The 19,135-nt window shown below is 54.8% G+C and overlaps 1 protein-coding gene across 1 annotated transcript in view; it reads left to right on the top strand.

The window, feature by feature from the left end:
• Positions 1–15,756, top strand: part of SLC6A2 (solute carrier family 6 member 2) — a 43,155-nt gene extending 27,399 nt beyond the window's left edge. Inside the window, exons 5-14 of the mRNA XM_044260418.1 lie at positions 5,864–5,998; positions 7,657–7,760; positions 8,938–9,062; positions 9,828–9,940; positions 10,937–11,065; positions 11,566–11,665; positions 13,005–13,105; positions 13,455–13,622; positions 14,936–15,007; positions 15,618–15,756. Of these exons, the coding sequence (XP_044116353.1) occupies positions 5,864–5,998; positions 7,657–7,760; positions 8,938–9,062; positions 9,828–9,940; positions 10,937–11,065; positions 11,566–11,665; positions 13,005–13,105; positions 13,455–13,622; positions 14,936–15,007; positions 15,618–15,641 (1,071 nt within the window). The 3' untranslated portion in view covers positions 15,642–15,756. The remainder of the gene's footprint in view (positions 1–5,863; positions 5,999–7,656; positions 7,761–8,937; positions 9,063–9,827; positions 9,941–10,936; positions 11,066–11,565; positions 11,666–13,004; positions 13,106–13,454; positions 13,623–14,935; positions 15,008–15,617) is intronic.
• Positions 15,757–19,135: the final 3,379 nt, after the last annotated feature.

Genomic DNA, 19,135 nt, shown 5'->3' with positions numbered 1-19,135 from the left:
TTTTTTTTAATTTTTTTACCTTCCCTTAGAGGTCATTTCATATCAGGTACTCGGGTTGCATTTTAACTGAAGCACAAACTGGATGTTTCAACGGTCCTTAAATCAAGTTAGCCGATCGCCACCGTTTTTTGACAAGGAGACGGATTGGACACATCTAGTCAAGGCAGAGCTGGCTTGTGGAGTTTGGATTTTAGCTCTAGCAATCCGCGTGTTTGCATGTGTTTTGTGTTAGTGTGCAAGGGGTTTATTACCATGAGTTGTCGTGGTGAAAAAAGTGAGAGATCCTGCATCAGCATTTGCTCTTGGAGCTAAGGACCATAGAGAAGGTAGCATTTAGTCCAGGTCGCTAAGGACAGGAGTGTATAGGGACAAGGCAAAAGGAGAGGGTTTTTGGTAGGAGGAACTGCCTAAGTAAAGCCACAGAGGAGCCGAAGCCCCGGGCCAGCCTAGTCCAGGCCCTCTGCGCCTTTCCTGGGTATCAGGAGCAGGTGGCAGAATTGCAGAAGGGCTTCTGGCCTGGGCATGAGGCCCCCACAGCTCCTGATACTCTGTTTCAAGATGAAATGCCCTGTAGCCATCGCCAGAGTTGGTACAGCCGGTCCCACCTACCGTAGCCCTTCCTCGGGAGCAGAGCCGGAGTTCTCTGCTGGGAGACCATGATAAGAAGGCGCAGGGCTGAGCAGGCTCAGCTCCTCTGCGCAAATGCTCCTTCAGGGAGTCACGCCCTCCTCTTCGGGGTGTAAGGAGAGGCAGGTGGCGGAAAGGTTGCCCTGGGAACCCCCCCCCAGGTGGAAACGCGTCAAACTGCAGCCACAGCCTACATTTCCCGTAAAACCCCCCCAAAGGAAACCACGTTCCACATTTTGCGTAAATCTCCCAGCGTTCTGGCAGCTGACCGGGGAAGGGCCCCTGGCATCCCCTGGGGAGGGAGCTTTTCAGAATGCGGGACCTCACTCAGGACATTCCGCTGCCCTGTCTTGAATTGTTTTTATAAACTGGCTCGCAAGAAACTCGAGAGCATTGCTTCTTTCTGCCCAGGCTGTATCTGGAACGGGACGGAGTTTTTCTTAGCTGGCTTCCACAGCCTCCTTGGAGCAGCCCTAAATGAATTGCAAATGTTCACACTTCCCGTCTTGGAAAGTGGAGGCTCCGTGCCTGGGAGGGGATGTGACTCCACCTCCGCAGCTGGGAGGGTGGGGGGCGGGGCACAGTCTGAATCAGGGAAAGGGGTGACCCCACACCGCACACGCTGACCTCAGCCCACTGACCACCTCTGGGTTGAGGGCAGAGGTCTGAGTGGGAAAGTTAGTTACCCCCAAAGAGTCCGTTGGAGTCAGCACGCACACTGAGACTTGCAATCCTGGAGTCCTGTCTGCCTCCCCCATCTCCGGAGTCCTTGGCTGAACTTGGCTCTTGGATGATAAGCCCGGTCACCGAGCCCCTAAATGTCAGACTGGAAGGCACACAGAGGCCATCTATTCCACGTGGCTTGTACACACCAGGAGGCCGAGGCCTGGAGGGACACAGGGTGTCAACTATAGTCTTGAACACGGCCAGGACTTGGCCTTGGCTCCCAGATCTACAGTGGAATGAGTGATTAAGAACATGGCTTTGTGGCCAGACACCTGGGTTGGAGTCCAGGCACCACTCTTTCCTGCTGAATGACCTTGGAATTAAGGCTGCTCCCTACTGAGGGCTGTTAATAATTGTGGCCACTGGCAGGGTGGAGGAGAGGTCCTTGGTGCAGGGCTGGCAGGTGGAAATTGCTCAATAAAGGATCCTCATCCTGCCTTTGACTCCTCCTGCAGCCCCCACTTCCAGGGTTCTGTCCCCGCCTCAGAAGTTTACACACTCCGCCGCCCGCTCTAACTGGGGGAGCGGTGGGCCTGGGCTCCTACCTGCTCTGTTTACATATTGGACTAAATTTTCAGAAATCTTGAGCTCCCCTCTGCCTACAGATAAATCAAGACAACAGAACTGGCTGGGAGCTGGGCCACCGTGTTCTGCCCGCGGCACAGCCAGGCTCTGGGCTGTTGGGGGGACGGGAAAAGGCAGAACATCCCTCAGATTTTAGCAAAGAGGGGTGGGGTTGGGGAGAAAGCTGGACCAATTTAAAAAAAAAAAACACCTCAAGTTTTAGAATTTTTAAATAGAAAGGTCATTTTGTTCCTTGTGAGTTTCAAGTCGTAATTCTATCCAAGTCTTCCCCCTGATGGCACTATGGGAGCTGGTCTGCCTGTCTTTAATGACTGAATCAGACCCAGTTATGGTGAAGCCTATCATCCGCTTATGAGCAGTGAAGAGGCTAAAATATTTACAGCTTGGTGGTTTTTTTTTTTTTTTTAAATGTAACATCTGTACATTACCCCTCACCCCACAAATCTTGTATGTCTTCATTATTTGTGCAAATGTCCCTAAAACCCAGTTTGGAGGATCAGACATTCTGAGTCATTAGAGGTTAAATCAATGCAGTTTTGAAGGGATAAAGCACGGACATTTTTCATGCCTGTGTCGGAGGAGACCTTAGTGGTGACCCCAAGCAGTGCTTCTCAACCTTTAACACACATGAGAATCACAGGGAAGTCTTGTCAAAACTCAAGATTGCTGCGTCTCACCTTGATAGTCCGATTCCATAGGGGTGGAGTGGGAGTTTGCCTTTCTGACAGGCTCCTAGGTGATGCTGATGCCTCTGGTCCATGGGCCTCCCCTAGATCTGGGTAATCCTTTGCTTAATGAATGGATCTCTGGTGAGATTTGCACACCTTCAGTGGCGGGGACCTCACCATCTCCCCATCTCCATGGGAAACTCATTCTGTCTTCAGGGAGCTCTGTTCATTAGATCTTCTTTGTTGTGATTATCAGCCATTGGTTTGAGTTTGGCACCCTGGAACCAAGAACTTCTTAGCCCTTTATCCATAGAAACAGGAAGTGGGTGAGAAGTTGGATTTGAGGTGATGGAAAGCACTGGCCTCCCTTAGGGACTGAGGACACTTGACTAAACAATGGGCTGCTCGTCCCTCCTTTTATGTCCTGCTAAGAGACTGGCCAAGTCTGGCTTCTTGTGGCCAGAGATGCAATGAAATTTAAATTTTTGAGAACAGAAAAGCCTGGGGTGGAGATGACAAGAGCCCAAGCGTCCCTTCTCTTTGTCCAGTGTGCATACTGGGCATGCGTTTGTAGGAGCTAGTGACTGGCCAAGGATCCAGGGGCCTTCCTTTTTTCACAAGATTTTAGGCAGCTGAACTCACTTCTGCCAACAATTCCGAGAACTTTCCATAAGACCCAGATGGTTTCACTTTCAGTACATGTGCATAGACAAGACAAGCTCCACTTTCTTGATGCTTTGCTGCCTTCAGGGTCAACTCAGTCATGTCCTGATGTTTCTTGTGTCCTGATATGTTCCCAGTTAAATCCACTTTCGAGCCTCAGACATGGCTAATGAGTGCTGCCTGTGGATCCCTTGGGAGATTCCTTGGAGTCAGACCTGAGGATGCTTTTTGATGGGTGGAGTATGGTCTCACCTGGCCTGTGGGGCTGGCCATGGGGCCTGCAGCTGGTGTCAGGAGTTGCAGGGGAACACAACAGTTAGGACCCACTGCAAAGGTACATGAGGGCTCCTCCCATGCCTGTCACCAAGGAGTTAGACCTATTGGTCCCTGTTTAGGAGAATAAATCCAGGATTAATGTGAGGCCAATCAACCAGATGCAATGGCTGTGCTTTTCAAGGCATGTTTTCCTCCTTACTTGTTTTTGACAGTTTGTCCTCCCATTCCTGCACTTCTGTAAGAAAACAGACCAACAAAGCTTCCACCCCCTCCTGCATAGAGCAGGGGAATGATGGAGGAACAACTGGATAACATGAAACAGAGGAACCTGATTCCTCTTCTGGTTCCCTCAGAAGACCTGAGCAACCACTGACACATTTAATTATTACTGAATCATTTTCTCATTCATTCACTTTCTCATTCTTTCATTTGTTCTTGGACTAACATGGTCATCCACTAACCCTCAGAATATCACTGACTCGCTTATATGTCTACCCATCCATATACTCAACAATTTACTTACCCAACCATCCATCTACATTTAACTATCTACCCAACTGTATATCTAGCCATCCAATCACCCACCAATCCAATCATTTATCTATACAACTGTTCAATCATCCATCTCTCCATCCATCTACCCATTCATCTGTGTAACTGTCCAATTATCCATCCATCCATCTACCCATCCAACCCTACATGCAATTATTCATCCATACAACTCTCCAGTCATCCATCCATCCATCCATTCATCTACCCAATCATTCATCTGTGTAACTGTCTGAACATTCATCCATCCATCTACCCATCCAACCATCCATCCAATCATTCATCTATACAACTGTCCAGTCATCTATCCATTCATCCATCCATCCCTCCATCCATCTACCCAATCATTCATCTGTGTAACTGTCCAATAATCCATCCATCCATCTACCCGTCCAACCATCCAATCAATCATTCATCTATACAACTGTCCAGTCATCCATCCATCCATCCATCCATGCATCCAACCATCCAGTCATTCATCTATGCATCTATCCAATTATCTAGCCCTCCATCTAACAAATGTTTTATAAACACTCATGTATGTCATGTGCATGATACAAGTTTGAAAAATATTGGGATATTGCTTCCAAGGAGCCCCTGGTTTAATGGGAAAGCCAGACAGTGAGGATAATCCCAGTCCTTCCATGTAAATATGGAAAACAGAACTTTGTTTTTCACATTTCACTTTTTGTATTGAGCCCATATCTTTCTGGCCCAGGAAAGAATTTTACCCCTGGTCATGTTTCAGGGCTTCCATATTCTCCCCAGGGATGTGTGAAGATTCTAGAGGCTGCCTAGTGCCAGGGCTTTGAGAAGAAGGACCCTCTGGTCCTTAAGTCCTGTGTCCTCTTCTGTTTTGGCTGAGTCTTCTTCAGTCTGGCTAACCCAGGCCCGAGCAGATTTTTTGCTGGAGGTGCAGCCTCCTTTCCACAAGGCTCTCCAGGCCTGCAGCTGCCTAGAGCAGTGGTGTTTGACCTTGACCTTGACCAGTTGCATCACCAGGGAAGGGGGAAGCTTTCAAAACCTACCGAAGTACAGGCCTCACTATGGACTGATTAAATTAGAAACCCAGAGACTAGGAGCTGAACTTTGACATTTTAAACTATAAATTTGCCCAGAGTACTCTAATGTGTAGTCAGGAGTGAGCAGGGACAGCGACAGAGCCCATACAACCTTCCTCTCTCCCTCCTTTTGGTCTTGTCTCTTCCACCTTCATCAAGGGGGTAAGAAAAATGTCGCTTTTAAGTCTGGGGCTAATCTCTTTCTGTATGGGTTTCTGGAAGAGATGGTCTGCCTTTGTCCTAAATCCGACCCAAGATAAAGAAGAGTCAGAGACTCTGCTTCCTGCCCCACCACAGCCCTTCTTGGACAACAAGTCCCTTCTTGGGCAATGAGTTGGGAGGATATGTATGAAGGAAGGTATAGGAGGTGGAGAGAGGAGTCGGGGGAGGGAGTGCGGGTGGAGAAATAAAGGTGGGCATGCTTAGATCTGCCTGGGGCAATCTGAGGGTGTCAGTAGAGGCAGCTCAGAGAAGAGGAGGGGTTGGGGGTAGTGAGAACCTCGTCCCTGTCCTGGCTGCCCTTCACTTCTGGAGCAGGGCCACCTGTGTGAGTGGACTCCCACCTGTTCTGGGCTGCTCGAGGGAGTGGCCTGGCCGAGGGATGGAGCCTGGGGCTTGCACACGGGGTGAAGGAAAGTTTGGGGAGGGCACGCCTGGCTTCCTGGGCAAGGACCTGACCCCACGGCCCCGCCCTCTGTCCACTGCCAGGTGGTGTGGATCACAGCCACGCTGCCCTACCTCGTGCTCTTCGTGCTCCTGGTCCACGGCATCACGCTGCCTGGCGCCTCTAACGGCATCAACGCCTACCTGCACATCGACTTCTACCGCCTGAAAGAGGCCACGGTCAGTGCCTGGGACCGTCCACCTTCAGGCCGGGGTTGGGGAGGGTTCTTGGGGCAAGAAATGGCAGGAAATCTGATCCCAGATCGGCCACAAATCTGTGGCAGAGCCTGGGACGGAGGACAGAGTGTTCCCTCTCCGGGCCACAACTTCACAGTCTGACCCATGCCGTTTGATTTGCACCTGATGATCTCCCAGCTCAGATGACCCAGGACTCTGTGGCCCCACATGGTGTCCTCTGCAGACCCCTCTTTCCAAGGGGAGCAGCGCTCTGTCCTGGGTCCTGATGCCTGCCATGGCCTCTCAGTTCCCCCACCCCAGCCACCCCAGCCCTAATTCCATATCTGGTCCCCAACTCTGCCCCCTGCTGCCACCCCGTGATGTGAGCAGAAGCAGCAGTAGCCACCACAGGGTGATCTGGACCCTGTTGACTACCTGCACCCCCCCCCCAGTGCTGCCCCAGCCTCCTCCAGCCCACTGTCCTGTGAGAGACACAGACGAAGTGCAGGTGGGATGAATATGGAGGGGAGCCCAAGGCAGCGGGATGAGGTTGGGATCAGAGACCGCCGTGGAGGTACCCGGTGCCTTGAGCATCTTCCAACCGTGGCCGAGGTCATTTCCGCATCCTCCCTGAAGCCCGCATCCCTGACAACAGCTCAGCATTTCCCCTCACTCTTCCCGAAGGCTTCTTCACACTCTCTGAACACACAGCAATCCTGGCAGTGGGAACAACATGGGCTTAGGAGGGAGGCGTCCCGGTACGCACCTCCCATAGCTACGATGTCCCAACACACTGCAGTGTTTTCATCCAATAACTGAGGGGAAAACCTGTTTCCTTAGGAACTGTCAGAAAGATAACGGAGCTCAGGACTCGCACAGTCTTGTAAATCATGAAGCAAGTTGGAGTTCTATTTGTTCCCCACCTGTTCAAACACCCTGTCTTTCGGATGAGTAGAAATTGAGCCCGTGCGATGCCTCAGGGAGCAGACCCCTCCTCCCCCATCAGATGGCTTCTCTTTTTCCACCTTCTGCTCGCAGACTAGGGAAGCCGAGGATAACATGAGCCAGGTGATGCAAAACTCGAAAATTCAACTCGCTCCAAGTGGGTTGGGTATAACGGTGGCCCCCGTGCTGATGTGTGCACACGTGAAATTGACCAGGGCTAGGAATCTGGTGGGGGCAGTGCTCAGAGCTCCGGGCCTCAGATGTGTGCCTTCATCACCCGTGCCCTCCCTCCTCCCCCGAGAAGTCAGCACTGTCTGTGGGCTGGTGGAAGCTGCTGGGGATCCTCATCCCTTTTCTGAAGCTGCAGTCTGTGTAACTCCGGAGATGGTCCTACCCTTTAGCCCTCACTCCATTCGCATCCTAGCCTAGCACCGTGTGTTTCTTAACTGTCATTGAAAATCTGGACATCAGACTGAGCCTGTGAGTTTGTCCAGGCTGAGCTCATTCCTGGTCACCAAAGCCAGGGGCTTCTAGAGGGGTCTCTCTCCACCGAAGCTTCGAGCAGGCTTCTGGGGAGGGATTATGTGGCTGCCCATCGCCGGTTCGGACCTCACTTCCTCAGATCTCAGACATCCCCGGGGCTCCCCTTCCTTCCTGGAGCAGCCTTCCTGACCTCTAGGAAGCAGAGGTTGATGGCCCTTATGTGCCTGTTTCAGGTCTGGATCGATGCGGCAACCCAGATATTTTTTTCCTTGGGGGCTGGATTTGGAGTCCTGATTGCCTTTGCCAGTTACAATAAATTTGACAACAACTGCTACAGGTGAGATCCTTGTCAGGGCTCTGGAAAGCTCTGGATCCTGGGGCCTGACCCCTGGGGAGTGGGAGAACGGGTTCTCATCTAGAGCAAGTCAACCCCTCTTGGCTGTCTTCCTCTGTGAAATGAGGCAGAGCGGACCTTCTGTGAACTCCAGAGTTCTGTGAACTCTGACATGACCTCTAGGGAGGCGGAGGGGTCCTAACCAATGTATCTCAGTGTAGGACAGCCCTTAAACATGCGAGGTCCTCACCTGGAAAGGTCGAGGCCACTGGAGGTGGCTGGGAGGTCGTGGGGACAGGCTACCGGTGCAGAGGAGGGCTGTGTGGCTTTCGAGAGCAGAGAGCACTGTCTTTCTGTCTGTCTGTCTGATGTCCGACAGGCAAAGGCTGGTCGCCAAGAGGTGAGGGCCTGGCAGGGTCAGAGGGGAGACCGCAGGGTGGGCCGAGGGGGTCTGCACAGGGCAGCAGAGCCAAAAGATCACGTTGTAGCTCAGGCCTCACTCAGCACGTGACACTGCCCCACTGTGGGCCCTGTGCTGTGTAGCCGTCAGACAGGGACACCCCTGCAGCCCACTCCCTCCGAAGCTTCAGGCAGAATCATGCCGCCTCTAGAGCGAGACAGAGGGGGAGGGACACATGCCAGGGGGCCAGGCTGGAGAAGCGGGGTGATCAGCCAGGAGCAGGGGCTCAGCAGAAGCAGGGAGGGGAGTTAGGGGAGAGCCTCGGAGGATCGCTGGGAGTGGGATGGGTGGACCTGGGGCAGCCAGCACGCACAGTGGGGAGAAATCTGAGAGGAGCCAGGGAGGTGGGCCTTTGGTGGGCCGGCAAGCTGACCGATCTGGAATGTTCCAAGACTGCGTGTTGGGGAGTCATGGAAAGGAAGCCAGGAAGGAAGGTTGGGTCATCTCAACAAAGCTCCTGAAGGCCAGGTTGAGATGCCGAGAAGAGCTAGGGAGCTGCGGGCAGTTTGCTGAAGAAGGAGGCCAGTCGGGAGATTCCCCAACAAGAGCTGGACACCAGCCCTTGATCTCCAAGTGGCCCCGACCCAGTGGGGCGCTGGGGTCCCTGCAGCAGCAGGAGGGGCTGGTGTTGGAGGTGGCTGTCCCATAGACAGTGCAAGGGCTCGGGGAGCAGGGCGGGGGAGTCTGGCCACGTGACCCCACGGTGCTCCTCTCCCCCAGGGACGCCCTGCTCACCAGCACCATCAACTGTGTCACCAGCTTCGTCTCTGGGTTCGCCATCTTCTCCATCCTCGGTTACATGGCCCACGAACACAAGGTCAACATTGAGGACGTGGCCACTGAAGGTGGGTGGGCAGATGTGGGAGGGGCTGAGAAAGCCATCGTGCCTTTGGCCAGCGGCTTTCCTGGGGGTGGCTAAGGGAACAAGAGGGTGGGCCTGGAACCTTCCACATGGTCCATGTCAAGGGCTTTCTCTGTGGCTGTGAGTGGGCGTTCCTGGCCCTCCTGGCTTCTGCCTGTGGCACAGAACCTTCCCATGGGTCGGGCTAGGTGGGACCTATTGTGAACCCCTATGCTGAGCCGTTGACATGCCCTCATTAGTCCTCATGGGACTGCGAGACAAAGGGTAACTGACCCACTTTAGAGGTGAGAAAGCCGAGACTCAGGCCATGGGAGTGGTCCAGGGTCACCCAGCTCGTGAGCTGCCGTGCCAGCATTCAAAGCCTGAGCAACCTGACCTTGAACCTGCCCTCCCCTACTGCTGCTCCTGCTCTGGCCAGGAGCTGGGGCCTGGGAGGGAACTCGCATGGGCCCTGAGGACCACGGACTTTTGAGAGTAAGAGGTTCTCTGAGGGCATGTGAGGCGTGGGATCTGCAGCCTGTGGCCTGCTGCCATCCGGGTTGGAGGTCTGCCCCCTCCGGGCATAACGGACGGCGAGCCGGGGCCAGCATCACCTGTCATCGCAGAACCTGGAATTGCTCGGCCCCAGGTGACCAGCCCAATATTGCAGCGGGGTCGGCTGGGCGAATGGGGCCTCGGCTACGCTTCCGCCATCAGCCTCCCAGACAGGTGGCCCAGCCCTTGAGGACGTCCTCCCTGCTTCTTCCAGGAGCTGGCCTGGTTTTCATCTTGTACCCAGAAGCCATTTCCACCTTGTCGGGATCCACATTCTGGGCGGTCGTGTTCTTCATCATGCTCCTGGCTCTGGGAATTGACAGCTCGGTGAGTGACCCTGTTCAGGAGACCGCGCCGCACACACCGGGGGGGAGGGGCGGGGGGGGACACCCTGGGCCTGTCCTTCCCCACCCCCCAACGACTCAACCTGAAGTGCCCACCTGATTGCTAGTCATTTCCAGGAAGTCCTAATTAAAGGCAGACCAGGAAGTGAGCTCCTCTAGGCACAGGCTAAGGAACAGTAGAAACCCCAGGGGCATCACAGAAATCCACAAACACTCAGGGTCCCGTTGGTTTCTTAGAACCTTTTATTTTACGTAGGCCACATTCGATTTACCGACCTCTAGGTCTGCTCCCACCTCTGGCCCGTCACTTCCGCAAGTTTGCCAGAGTCTCAGGGTAGGGCTGGCGAAAGAGGGTCCCCTCGCTGCCTCTTCCTTTCAGTCGGTAGGTCCGCCGGGGCACTGTGTTAAGAAGGATTCTGAGGCCACTTTTAGGCTCACAGGAAGGATCCCAGTCGTGGTTAACACGGTCTGCTGGGGGCCCCAGGGGGTGTAGAGGAAGAGAGGGAGGGTATGTGTGCTTCTCACCTGCCATCCCAGGCTTGGGGTGTCCCTTAAGTGAGCACATGATTAGTACGGATGGGAGAGCCTTTCAGACTCTGAGGGGGGCGTGCAAGGTGACCCCTTGCTTGACAGTTGGAAAGGCAGCCAGAAATCCTTGTCACAAACTGCTGCCTCAAGTTCCAACCGCTGGCAGCTCTACTCTGAGAGCTGCTTCCAGAAAGACTCTTACTCCTACACAAATACGCGAGATGCGCGAGCAGTTTGGCATTTCATCGCTGCACCCTCCTGGGCTCATGGGCCCCGCTCAGGCGAGTGTGTGGGACAGCAGACGGAGACCTGCTGTCCAGAGGGAGACGGGGCTTTTCTCTTCAGCTTCTCCCACATAGTTCCAAGTTCTGAGCCGGCTTGAGAGCAGGGCAGAGCCAGGTGGGCGGGCCGTCCCTCCTACCTGCTTCTCACCCCGCCTGGCTCTGTGCAGATGGGAGGCATGGAGGCCGTCATCACCGGCCTGGCGGACGACTTCCAGGTCCTGAAGAGACACCGGAAACTCTTCACGTTTGGGGTCACCTTTGGAACCTTCCTTCTGGCCCTGTTTTGCATCACCAAGGTGAGGAGGGGCTGGGCTCTGGGTCACCCTGGAGCTCTGGAGGCTGCATTTCAATCCAGTCCAGTCAGGAATTCCCAGCCTGTGGAGGTGGGGTGGGGTGGGGATGGGGGAGGGTGCCGGGGTGAGCTCAGGGGAACCACAGTGGGACAGGCATCAGCCCTGCAGCCTGATCTCCCCAGAGCGACACCCCAGTATCCTCAGTCTCCCACCTCTGAGCCTGAGGGATTCCAGGCGACTTTTCCAAACTGCTAATTTGTTTGAGGGGAAGCCAAAGTCCCTTTGGAAGCCAGCTCACTTGTTACCGGCTCGAACACCCACCCTCGGCCCTCTGGGAGAGCACAAATATGCGACATTAAAACAATAAGCCCAGGACATTGACACCTGCCTTCGCAAACAGGGTTCTGAGCCAGTGGGACAGGGGACGGGGGGCTGGGACGGATGTGGTAGTCGGTGGCCATATCTGGGTAGGATGGCCTCAGACTTTCTCCCTCCACGCCCAGGGCGGGATGTATGTGCTGACCCTACTGGACACCTTCGCGGCGGGGACATCCATTCTGTTTGCTGTGCTCATGGAAGCCATCGGCGTCTCCTGGTTCTACGGTATGTCGGGGGGCCCAGAGCACACGGGAAAGCCTCAGACACCACCCGGACATGCAAAGGGCTCTCCATTTCCAGGACAGCTGCTGTTGATTCTAGAGCAGAGCAGACGGCTTCTTAGGCACAGCCCCCCTGCCCTACCAGTTCATTTTTGCCTTTGCACAGGAAGCTGCAAGGACCCCCCAGGGCTGCACAGTGCCAGCTTTTACTGGGGAACACAGATTCCCCCAAGCCATAAAATTCCTTCCAGAGTAAGGTGGCCACATTTAGCAAACAGAATACAAGACACCCAGTTACACTTGAACCTCAGATAAACGATGAGTAACTGTTTTAGTAAAAGTACATCCCAAATGTGGGATGCACTTGTAGTTCAACTAAAATCACTTCCATTGTGTCTCTGAAACCCAGATGGGACCGGGCAGCTCGCGTTCTCTCTGACAGCCTTATTCTGCAGCTGAACGGGGAGAAGGTGTCACAAATTGTCACATGCGTTCCAACTGCTCCTTTCTTTCCCCACGAGTCACATCAAAGAGTCGATCGGTGTGAGGCTGGGCTCTTCCGCACCGTGACGTCACTGTTCTAGGAGCCCGGCTGCCCGGCTGTGTCACTGGGGGCTGGTCCTCGCCACTCCTGGAGCATGGCTTTCCCTCTGCAAAAATAAATCAGAGTGGCACATAAGGCAATACTATATATATACATATATATATATTTTTTTTTAAATTTTTCCTTGACAAGTAGTTGACATGCAGTATTGTTTTAGCTTCAGGTGTATAACATAGCGATGGGACGCTCTGTACCTTCCTTGGTGCTCGCCACACACAGTGTCATTACCACTGGGCCCTGAACACTATTCCTACAGTATTCTTCCCTCTCCTTCCTGGGCTCTAAGACCTATTTACTTACAAGCTGGAAGCGTGTACCTCTCACCCTCCTTTCTCAGTCTCCTGCACCCCCCCGCCCGGGTCCGTTCTGGCCACCACATGTGTTCTGTGTCTCGAAGTGTCTGGTTTTTCGCTTGTCTCTTTTTTTGCTTTATTCCTTTGGTTTTTGAGATCCGGCCGATGAGCAAAGCGATATTGGTATCTCTGACACTGCCTCACTTCACTGAGCACAGTGCCCTCTGGGGCCACCCGTGTCGTCGGCACACAAGGCACCTATGGGGCGTATCTTCGGCACCAACTAAGTGCCCGCGGCCAGATCTCCCAAGTGCCACAGTGCCCGCCTCTTGCCTGACTGCCTGGCCACCCCTCCTGGGGCCTGACTCTCAGGGGTGGACTGCGAGGGATGGCCAGGGGCTCTTCGGTGGGGGGTAGTGTGACCGGCCTGCCCTGTGTGTGCCCAGGTGTGGACAGGTTCAGCAACGACATCCAACAGATGATGGGGTTCAAGCCAGGCCTCTACTGGAGACTGTGCTGGAAGTTTGTCAGCCCTGCCTTCCTCCTGGTGTGTACAGGGTGTCTGTCTGGGGCTTCCAGGGCCCCGGGGGCTGGGTCCAGGCGGGGGCGGGGCCTGGGCTCAGGCAGACCGGATGCTGGGATGCCCAGCTCTGTTCAGAGCTCGGGAGGCTTCCACGCTGGCGCTGGCGGGTCTCCAGCGGGGGCTGGGTCCCCAGGGGAATGTGTGTCACCTTCCCATGCCTCTTCTGTGTCTCTTGCTCCCTCTGTCTCCTTTCTTGTCACCATTTGCTTCTTGAACACTTCCTGCCTCTCAACCTTCTCCTCTCTTTTTTTTCTCTCCTGCTGCTGCCTCCCTCCCACCTGCTCCCCTCCGTCCCTCCCTGGTGTCCCCGCAGTTTGTGGTGGTGGTGAGTGTCATCAACTTCAAGCCGCTCAACTACGACGACTACGTCTTCCCGCTCTGGGCCAACTGGGTCGGGTGGGGAATCGCGCTCTCCTCCATGGTGCTGGTGCCGGCCTACAGCGTCTACAAGTTCTTCAGCATACGGGGCTCCCTTCGGGAGGTGAGGTCGCGGTGCGGGCGGGGCTGGACCAGCGAGGTGGGGGGAGGCAGGGATGACGGGGATATCTCCAGGCATCCCTGATGGGCCGAAAGAGGGCAGACACGAGGGCGCGGACACCAGAGCCACCGCGATGGCCCAGTCATGACCACGTCCCAGCCCGAGTTTTCACGCTCAGCGATAGGGACCTTGGAAAGGTAAAAGTAGCGCTTAGCACGGTGCCCGGCCCCAGGAGGCGGTCCGCGCGCGCCCCCTGCTGTCAGGTTCTGTGCGGCAGGCGTCTCCGCTCCCGCCGCTGTCCCTGCCGTTATTGACATGAACCTGCTGTCCCCTTCTGAGTTCTGTCCTGACCCCGATGTTCCCATCTTCCAGTCTACGCTGACCGTGACCTAGCCACCTCAGCTTTTACCTGCCTCTTTCCCGAACCCGACATCCACCAGCCAAAACCAGAGATTTCCAGAATACCTCTTCTTCTTTTACCGGTGTGCGTTGTACATGCAGATACCCAGAGAAGGGTTTAGGAAACAGGGCCTTTCCTCTCAGAGAAGGTCTATCCTCATTGGTTATTCAAAAGCGCTTTCTTTTATGTATCATGGTGGCAGCCTCTGCCTCATGTCCTTACTTTGCGAGATGAAGCTTCCATTCCGTCATCCCCTCATGGCCTCGCTTCCCTGCCATGAGGCTGCCTGGCCCCGGCAGGCTGCTGACACTAGATATAACTCCCCAGAGCTCACATTCTAAGCCGGGGACAGACAGACAGATGAGGGTGGCAGGAAGTGAGCCAAACGAGGGCTTAGAGAACAGGGTCCCAGGCTGGGCTGTGTCCCCCCCACCCCACCCCCACCCCAGGTCCTTGTGACGCATTTCCTGTCCTTGAAATCCCACGTCCCAGAGCCTCTGGGTCACTGCGAGGACCTGTGTTTTGTGAGCTCAACCTGGATCTGCTTGGAGCTTTTCATGTTTCACGCTTAGGGAGCAGCGAGGGCTCCCCACCATGCAGTGATCCATCATGGACCGCAGTGAGCCCCCCCAAGTCCCCGCCCTGTGTCTGCACCCCAGGGGGCCTCCCCAGTGTCTGACCACAGTAGTCAGCCCAGATAACTCAAAGTGAACAGACCCTATAAACAAGGACAGGGGGTATCTTGTATGGAACTCACATGCCGTTTCTGTGGGACTTCGGGGTCAACCAGGAGGTGGCCTGTGACTAGGGGTGGCTGCTGGGCTGCTGGGCTGGTGTCCCTCAGTCTGGCTGAAACACACACACACACACACACACACCCCACACACCCCCACCTCCTGTGTCTGTCTTCTCACAGAGACTGGCCTACGGCATCACCCCGGAGAACGAGCACCACCTGGTGGCCCAGAGGGACGTCAGGCAGTTCCAAGTATGTACAGGCTGGAAGGTCCGGGGGCGGGGGGGTGAGCAGGCCCTAGCTACCCCCCACATGCTGGCTGCACACCCACATACCACAAGCCCCAGGCAGCTGTGGGCTGGAGTCCCAGGGCTATGGTGTCAGGAAGGGAGGAGAGGGACCTCTCCTCTGCGTCTGCCAGCTTCTGCCTGGCCCTCTGTTCCTCAGTCCTGGGAAGCCAAATGTCCAGTCTTCCCTAAGCTTTAGTCTCTCTCTCTCTGAGGGGTCATCACACTAGGCTGGGGATCTCTTATCTTGGAGGAAGAGCGACAGGTGCATCAATACCATGTTGGCCTAAGTCCTTTTCCCTGAAAATCTTTGGGGTTGGGGTATGGGAGAGGGTCCTGGTGGGCCCCCTGTTTTCAGACTTGCTGTGTGACTTTGGGAAGCTTCTTTACCTTTTCTGGGCCTAAGTGACAAGCAGGTAATCAGCCTGCCTGTTTTCCGGGATCTTTGGAGGGAGGGGTGTGTTCTCTGCACCCCACTCCCCCGTGCTTCCTGCTGCCCTTCCCGACTGGCCCTTGGTGCTCTCCATCCCCGCCCGCCCCAGCTCGGCCTAAACACCTGCTGTCTTCCTCCACAGCTGCAGCACTGGCTGGCCATCTGACCGCAGCCCCAGGGAGGAGCCCTGCCGTACCCACGTCCAGGTCCAAGGCTTCGCTACCACCCCAGACACAGTCTTGAAAATCCTCTCCTGAAAGATACGTCTTTCCATCCCTCTTCCTCTTTTCCCAGTTACAAATGGTTTAGCGACCTGGTTTTTACTCACCTTCTGTCCATCTGGCCCCGGGGTGGGGGGGTGGGCTTTGAGTTTAGATTGGAAAGCGACAAGGGACAAGAAGAGGGGAGGGAACAGGAAGAATGACTTCTGTTGAACGTCTTTTGTTTGGGGGAAGGTCTCACGCAGCTTGGGATCTGGCCCAAGCCAAGCTCCGTGGCTTGGGCAGAATTCCCCAAAACTCTTGCTTGTAGTTTGGGTCTCGGAAGAAATCCTGTCAGCCAAATCAGAGAGGGGATGTTCCTTTTGGTCATACGCCATGAAACCAAACCCAAACAAAAAGTCCGCCTGGGTCTGGGGCGGGGTTCCTCTTGCCACCCGGTCAGCGCTGTATCTGAACCTTGGTCAGGGAGCTTGGGTTGGTTTGTCTCTGTCTTGGGTCTGTGGATAGACGTTTTGGGGGATCGTGAGCAGAAACCATCACAGTTTTCACTCTGGCTACATTGAGTCTGATGTGCGTGTGTTCTGGAACATTCTTCCTGGGGAATCAAGAATCCCACCCAAGCACGGTCCTAGGGCTGTTCAAGTGGTTGGGGGGGTTGGCCCCGAAAACCCCCTCTGTCTCTCTTCGTGGTCTGGACTTAGCACCTGAGGGCAAAGCGGGACCAAGTACAGAGCAACCTAGTCACTCAAGTTGAAGGGAGAATATTCTGAGTTGACGGAGCCCTTGGCGGTTTTAGAGAATGTCCTGCTTGAGTTCTGTTACACGTTCGCGCTTGGCGCCCCCTGGTGGTGATGGTTAGTTCCAGCTCCTTTAGAGAACGGATTCGTAGTTTCCGTTGGTGGCATCTGTTTGGGGTTTCTGTTTATGGTTTGAGTCTTTTCTTATGCCCTCGCTGGAATTCGAGATTCAGAAGTTCTTGTTGTGAGTGTGGAAGTCCCTGATGAAGAAACTTGGGCCAGAAGTCAATAAATACAGGGGCCACTCCTACTGGGAGGGTAGGAAGACACACATCCAGAAGGCGCTTTGCCTAAAACTGGGGTGTCCCCTGAGCCTGACAGTGGATCGTGCAGTTTGCAGAAGATGGTTCTGTGGGGGCCTGCTGGGCGCAGCGGGATGGTTTTCTCTCTCAGGGACCTGAGATCTCCCTGCTAAGTCAGTGTCCGTGGGTCATTTTTTGGAGGCAGGAGGGAAAATCAGAAGCCCTTTGATCTTTCCGTGTAAAAAGTCTGGCTCAAAGTGGAGGACAGCCCAGGTGGCAGGTGTCTTGAACCACGGTGGAAGGTGGGGCCTGGGAGCGGAGCATCCCCCGGAGTGGAACAGTAGGGTGGGGGGTCTGGGAGATGAGGGCGGGATGACCCATCACGGGTGGGATCTGGTCCCATGAAGGATAATTCCTCCCTCAGGGTTATGCTCGTTCTCCACAGAGTGCATGCGTCCTCATCACCTCCTGTCCTCCCAGCTCGGACCACAGGGCTGGTTTCTGTCCCCATTTCCCAGATGGGAACACCAAGGCCCAGAATTTCAGACACTCTGGTTCAAGTGTTGTCAGCTACCGAGGGACCCAGTCAGACCCTCAGGTCAGATCACCTGACTCTCAACCCAGAGCTCTCCGAAATGCCCTGCACACTAGGGTCCCCCCCACCCAGGGCTGTCATGAAAAATAAACAAAACCCAGTTGAGCAACCAGGGAGGGTCTCTTAGCAAAAGAACAGTGTGTTGGATGAAGGGAAAGGGGAGAGGATGTCACCTGTTCTCAATGAGCTGGTTGGCAGAGGCGATCGTGGAGCGGTGCCCTTCCTGATGAACGCGGTCGCCCTGGGGAACAGCGAGGGGTGACCGCTGAGGCCAGCTGGCTGAAATGAGGGTGAGCAGGAGAGCCTGTGCATATCAGAACAGGGACACCCTACAGAGGGAACCTGCCAGCTGCATGTGGCCTTTCTGCCTCGACATTTGTCTCAAGGGTGAGTCGGAGATGTGGCGCTAGCTGACCCGTTGCCAGACCAAAGCCATGGTGCAGCCTTGTGGCGGGATGGGGCTGCTGAGTCTGGGGGGAGGGGCGAGGGAGGGGGGCAAGCCTGGGGACCCTCCCTCCCTCCCCAGGGTGGGGTGGTGGGGGTGGGCGGGGAACCCTGGAAGCCTTTGGAAGCTCTCGTGGAGGTGCTGGCAGAGCTCTGGGCTCACCTCCCACTACACTTAAGGGACGGGGGTGTATGTCCTTTGTCCGGAGTCATGTTTGACTTCTTTTTCGTGGCCTTTTTTTGATAGCAGAGGTTCCCCAACGTGAGGGTGCTCCTGTGTACTGGATAGGATGCTTTTGCCTTTTCCCAGATTTTTAAAGGATTATTCTTGTCCATGAAATGTACACTATCTGTTTAAGACCCGCCCCCCCCATGTTAACATCTGCTCCGAGTCCAGTGGTTCCATGTCCCCCTGTGGGGGGGGGGACCTCATTCTAGATGCAAGGGAGACAAAGGAGAAAGGGGAGCTGCCAATTCTTGCCAAATGTCCTGCTGAATGCAAGTCCCCAAAGCTGCCTTAATTCTCGGCCGGCGGCCCCACCCGGGGGGTGGGGGGTGATTGGCTGTCTCGTGGTGTAGGACCTGTTTCGCAGCCATGGTGATGTGCAACAGAAACATGCTCACTAAAGAGGTCATCTCTTAGTAGAGAAGCCCGCTGAGCTCATTTCACTTATTTCTTTTGGAAGCCAGGGACTGGGGAAGAACAGAGAAAAGCGAGCGCCATTCAGCATTTCGAGTCGCAGGGACCTGGGTCTACGGCTGCCTCACCGGGTTCCTGGGGACAGGGGAGATTTTTCTCTCTGGGTTTCAGGGCTCTTTGTCTGCAAGCAAGGGTTGGATCCCATAATCAAAGGTCCCGTCCAGTAAAAAAATGTTCCTGTCTCCATGAAGATATTCTTGTGCTAGATGTACCGTGAGGGAAGCACACTCTTTCCTGTAGGACTTTCCAGAACCATCTGGCAACTTGTAACCTGTGGAGTAGAGTGATGTCTGATGTCTGGCCTCCAGAACTTGGATTTTTCTGGACACTCAGTAGCTCCTCCTTTTCTGGTATGTCTTCAACAGATGCCGGAAACACTGGGTATTTAAAACAAAAAAATCCAACCCTTTTGTTTTGAGGATGTCAAGGGTGACGTGTCACGCCCTTGTGAGCCCCGGGATCCACAGCTGTGCGGGCGTTGGTGTCCTTACTGCCACCAAAGACACTGGTGAATGTGAAGTTGTTTTTGGGGTACCCGCCCTCATCCCTCTGCTTCTCTACTTCTGTGTAAATAAGGATTGTTCCAGTGGTGCCCTCTCTGTGTCATGGACCGTTCCAATGTCATGCAGGTTTCTCTGTCTGGTGTGGATTTATTTCCAAA

This window comes from Neovison vison, chromosome 7, assembly GCF_020171115.1.
Source record: "Neovison vison isolate M4711 chromosome 7, ASM_NN_V1, whole genome shotgun sequence".
Lineage (NCBI taxonomy): Eukaryota > Metazoa > Chordata > Mammalia > Carnivora > Mustelidae > Neogale > Neogale vison.
Note: the sequence above shows the minus strand (reverse complement) of the source record. Positions and strands in the feature narration are given on the sequence as shown.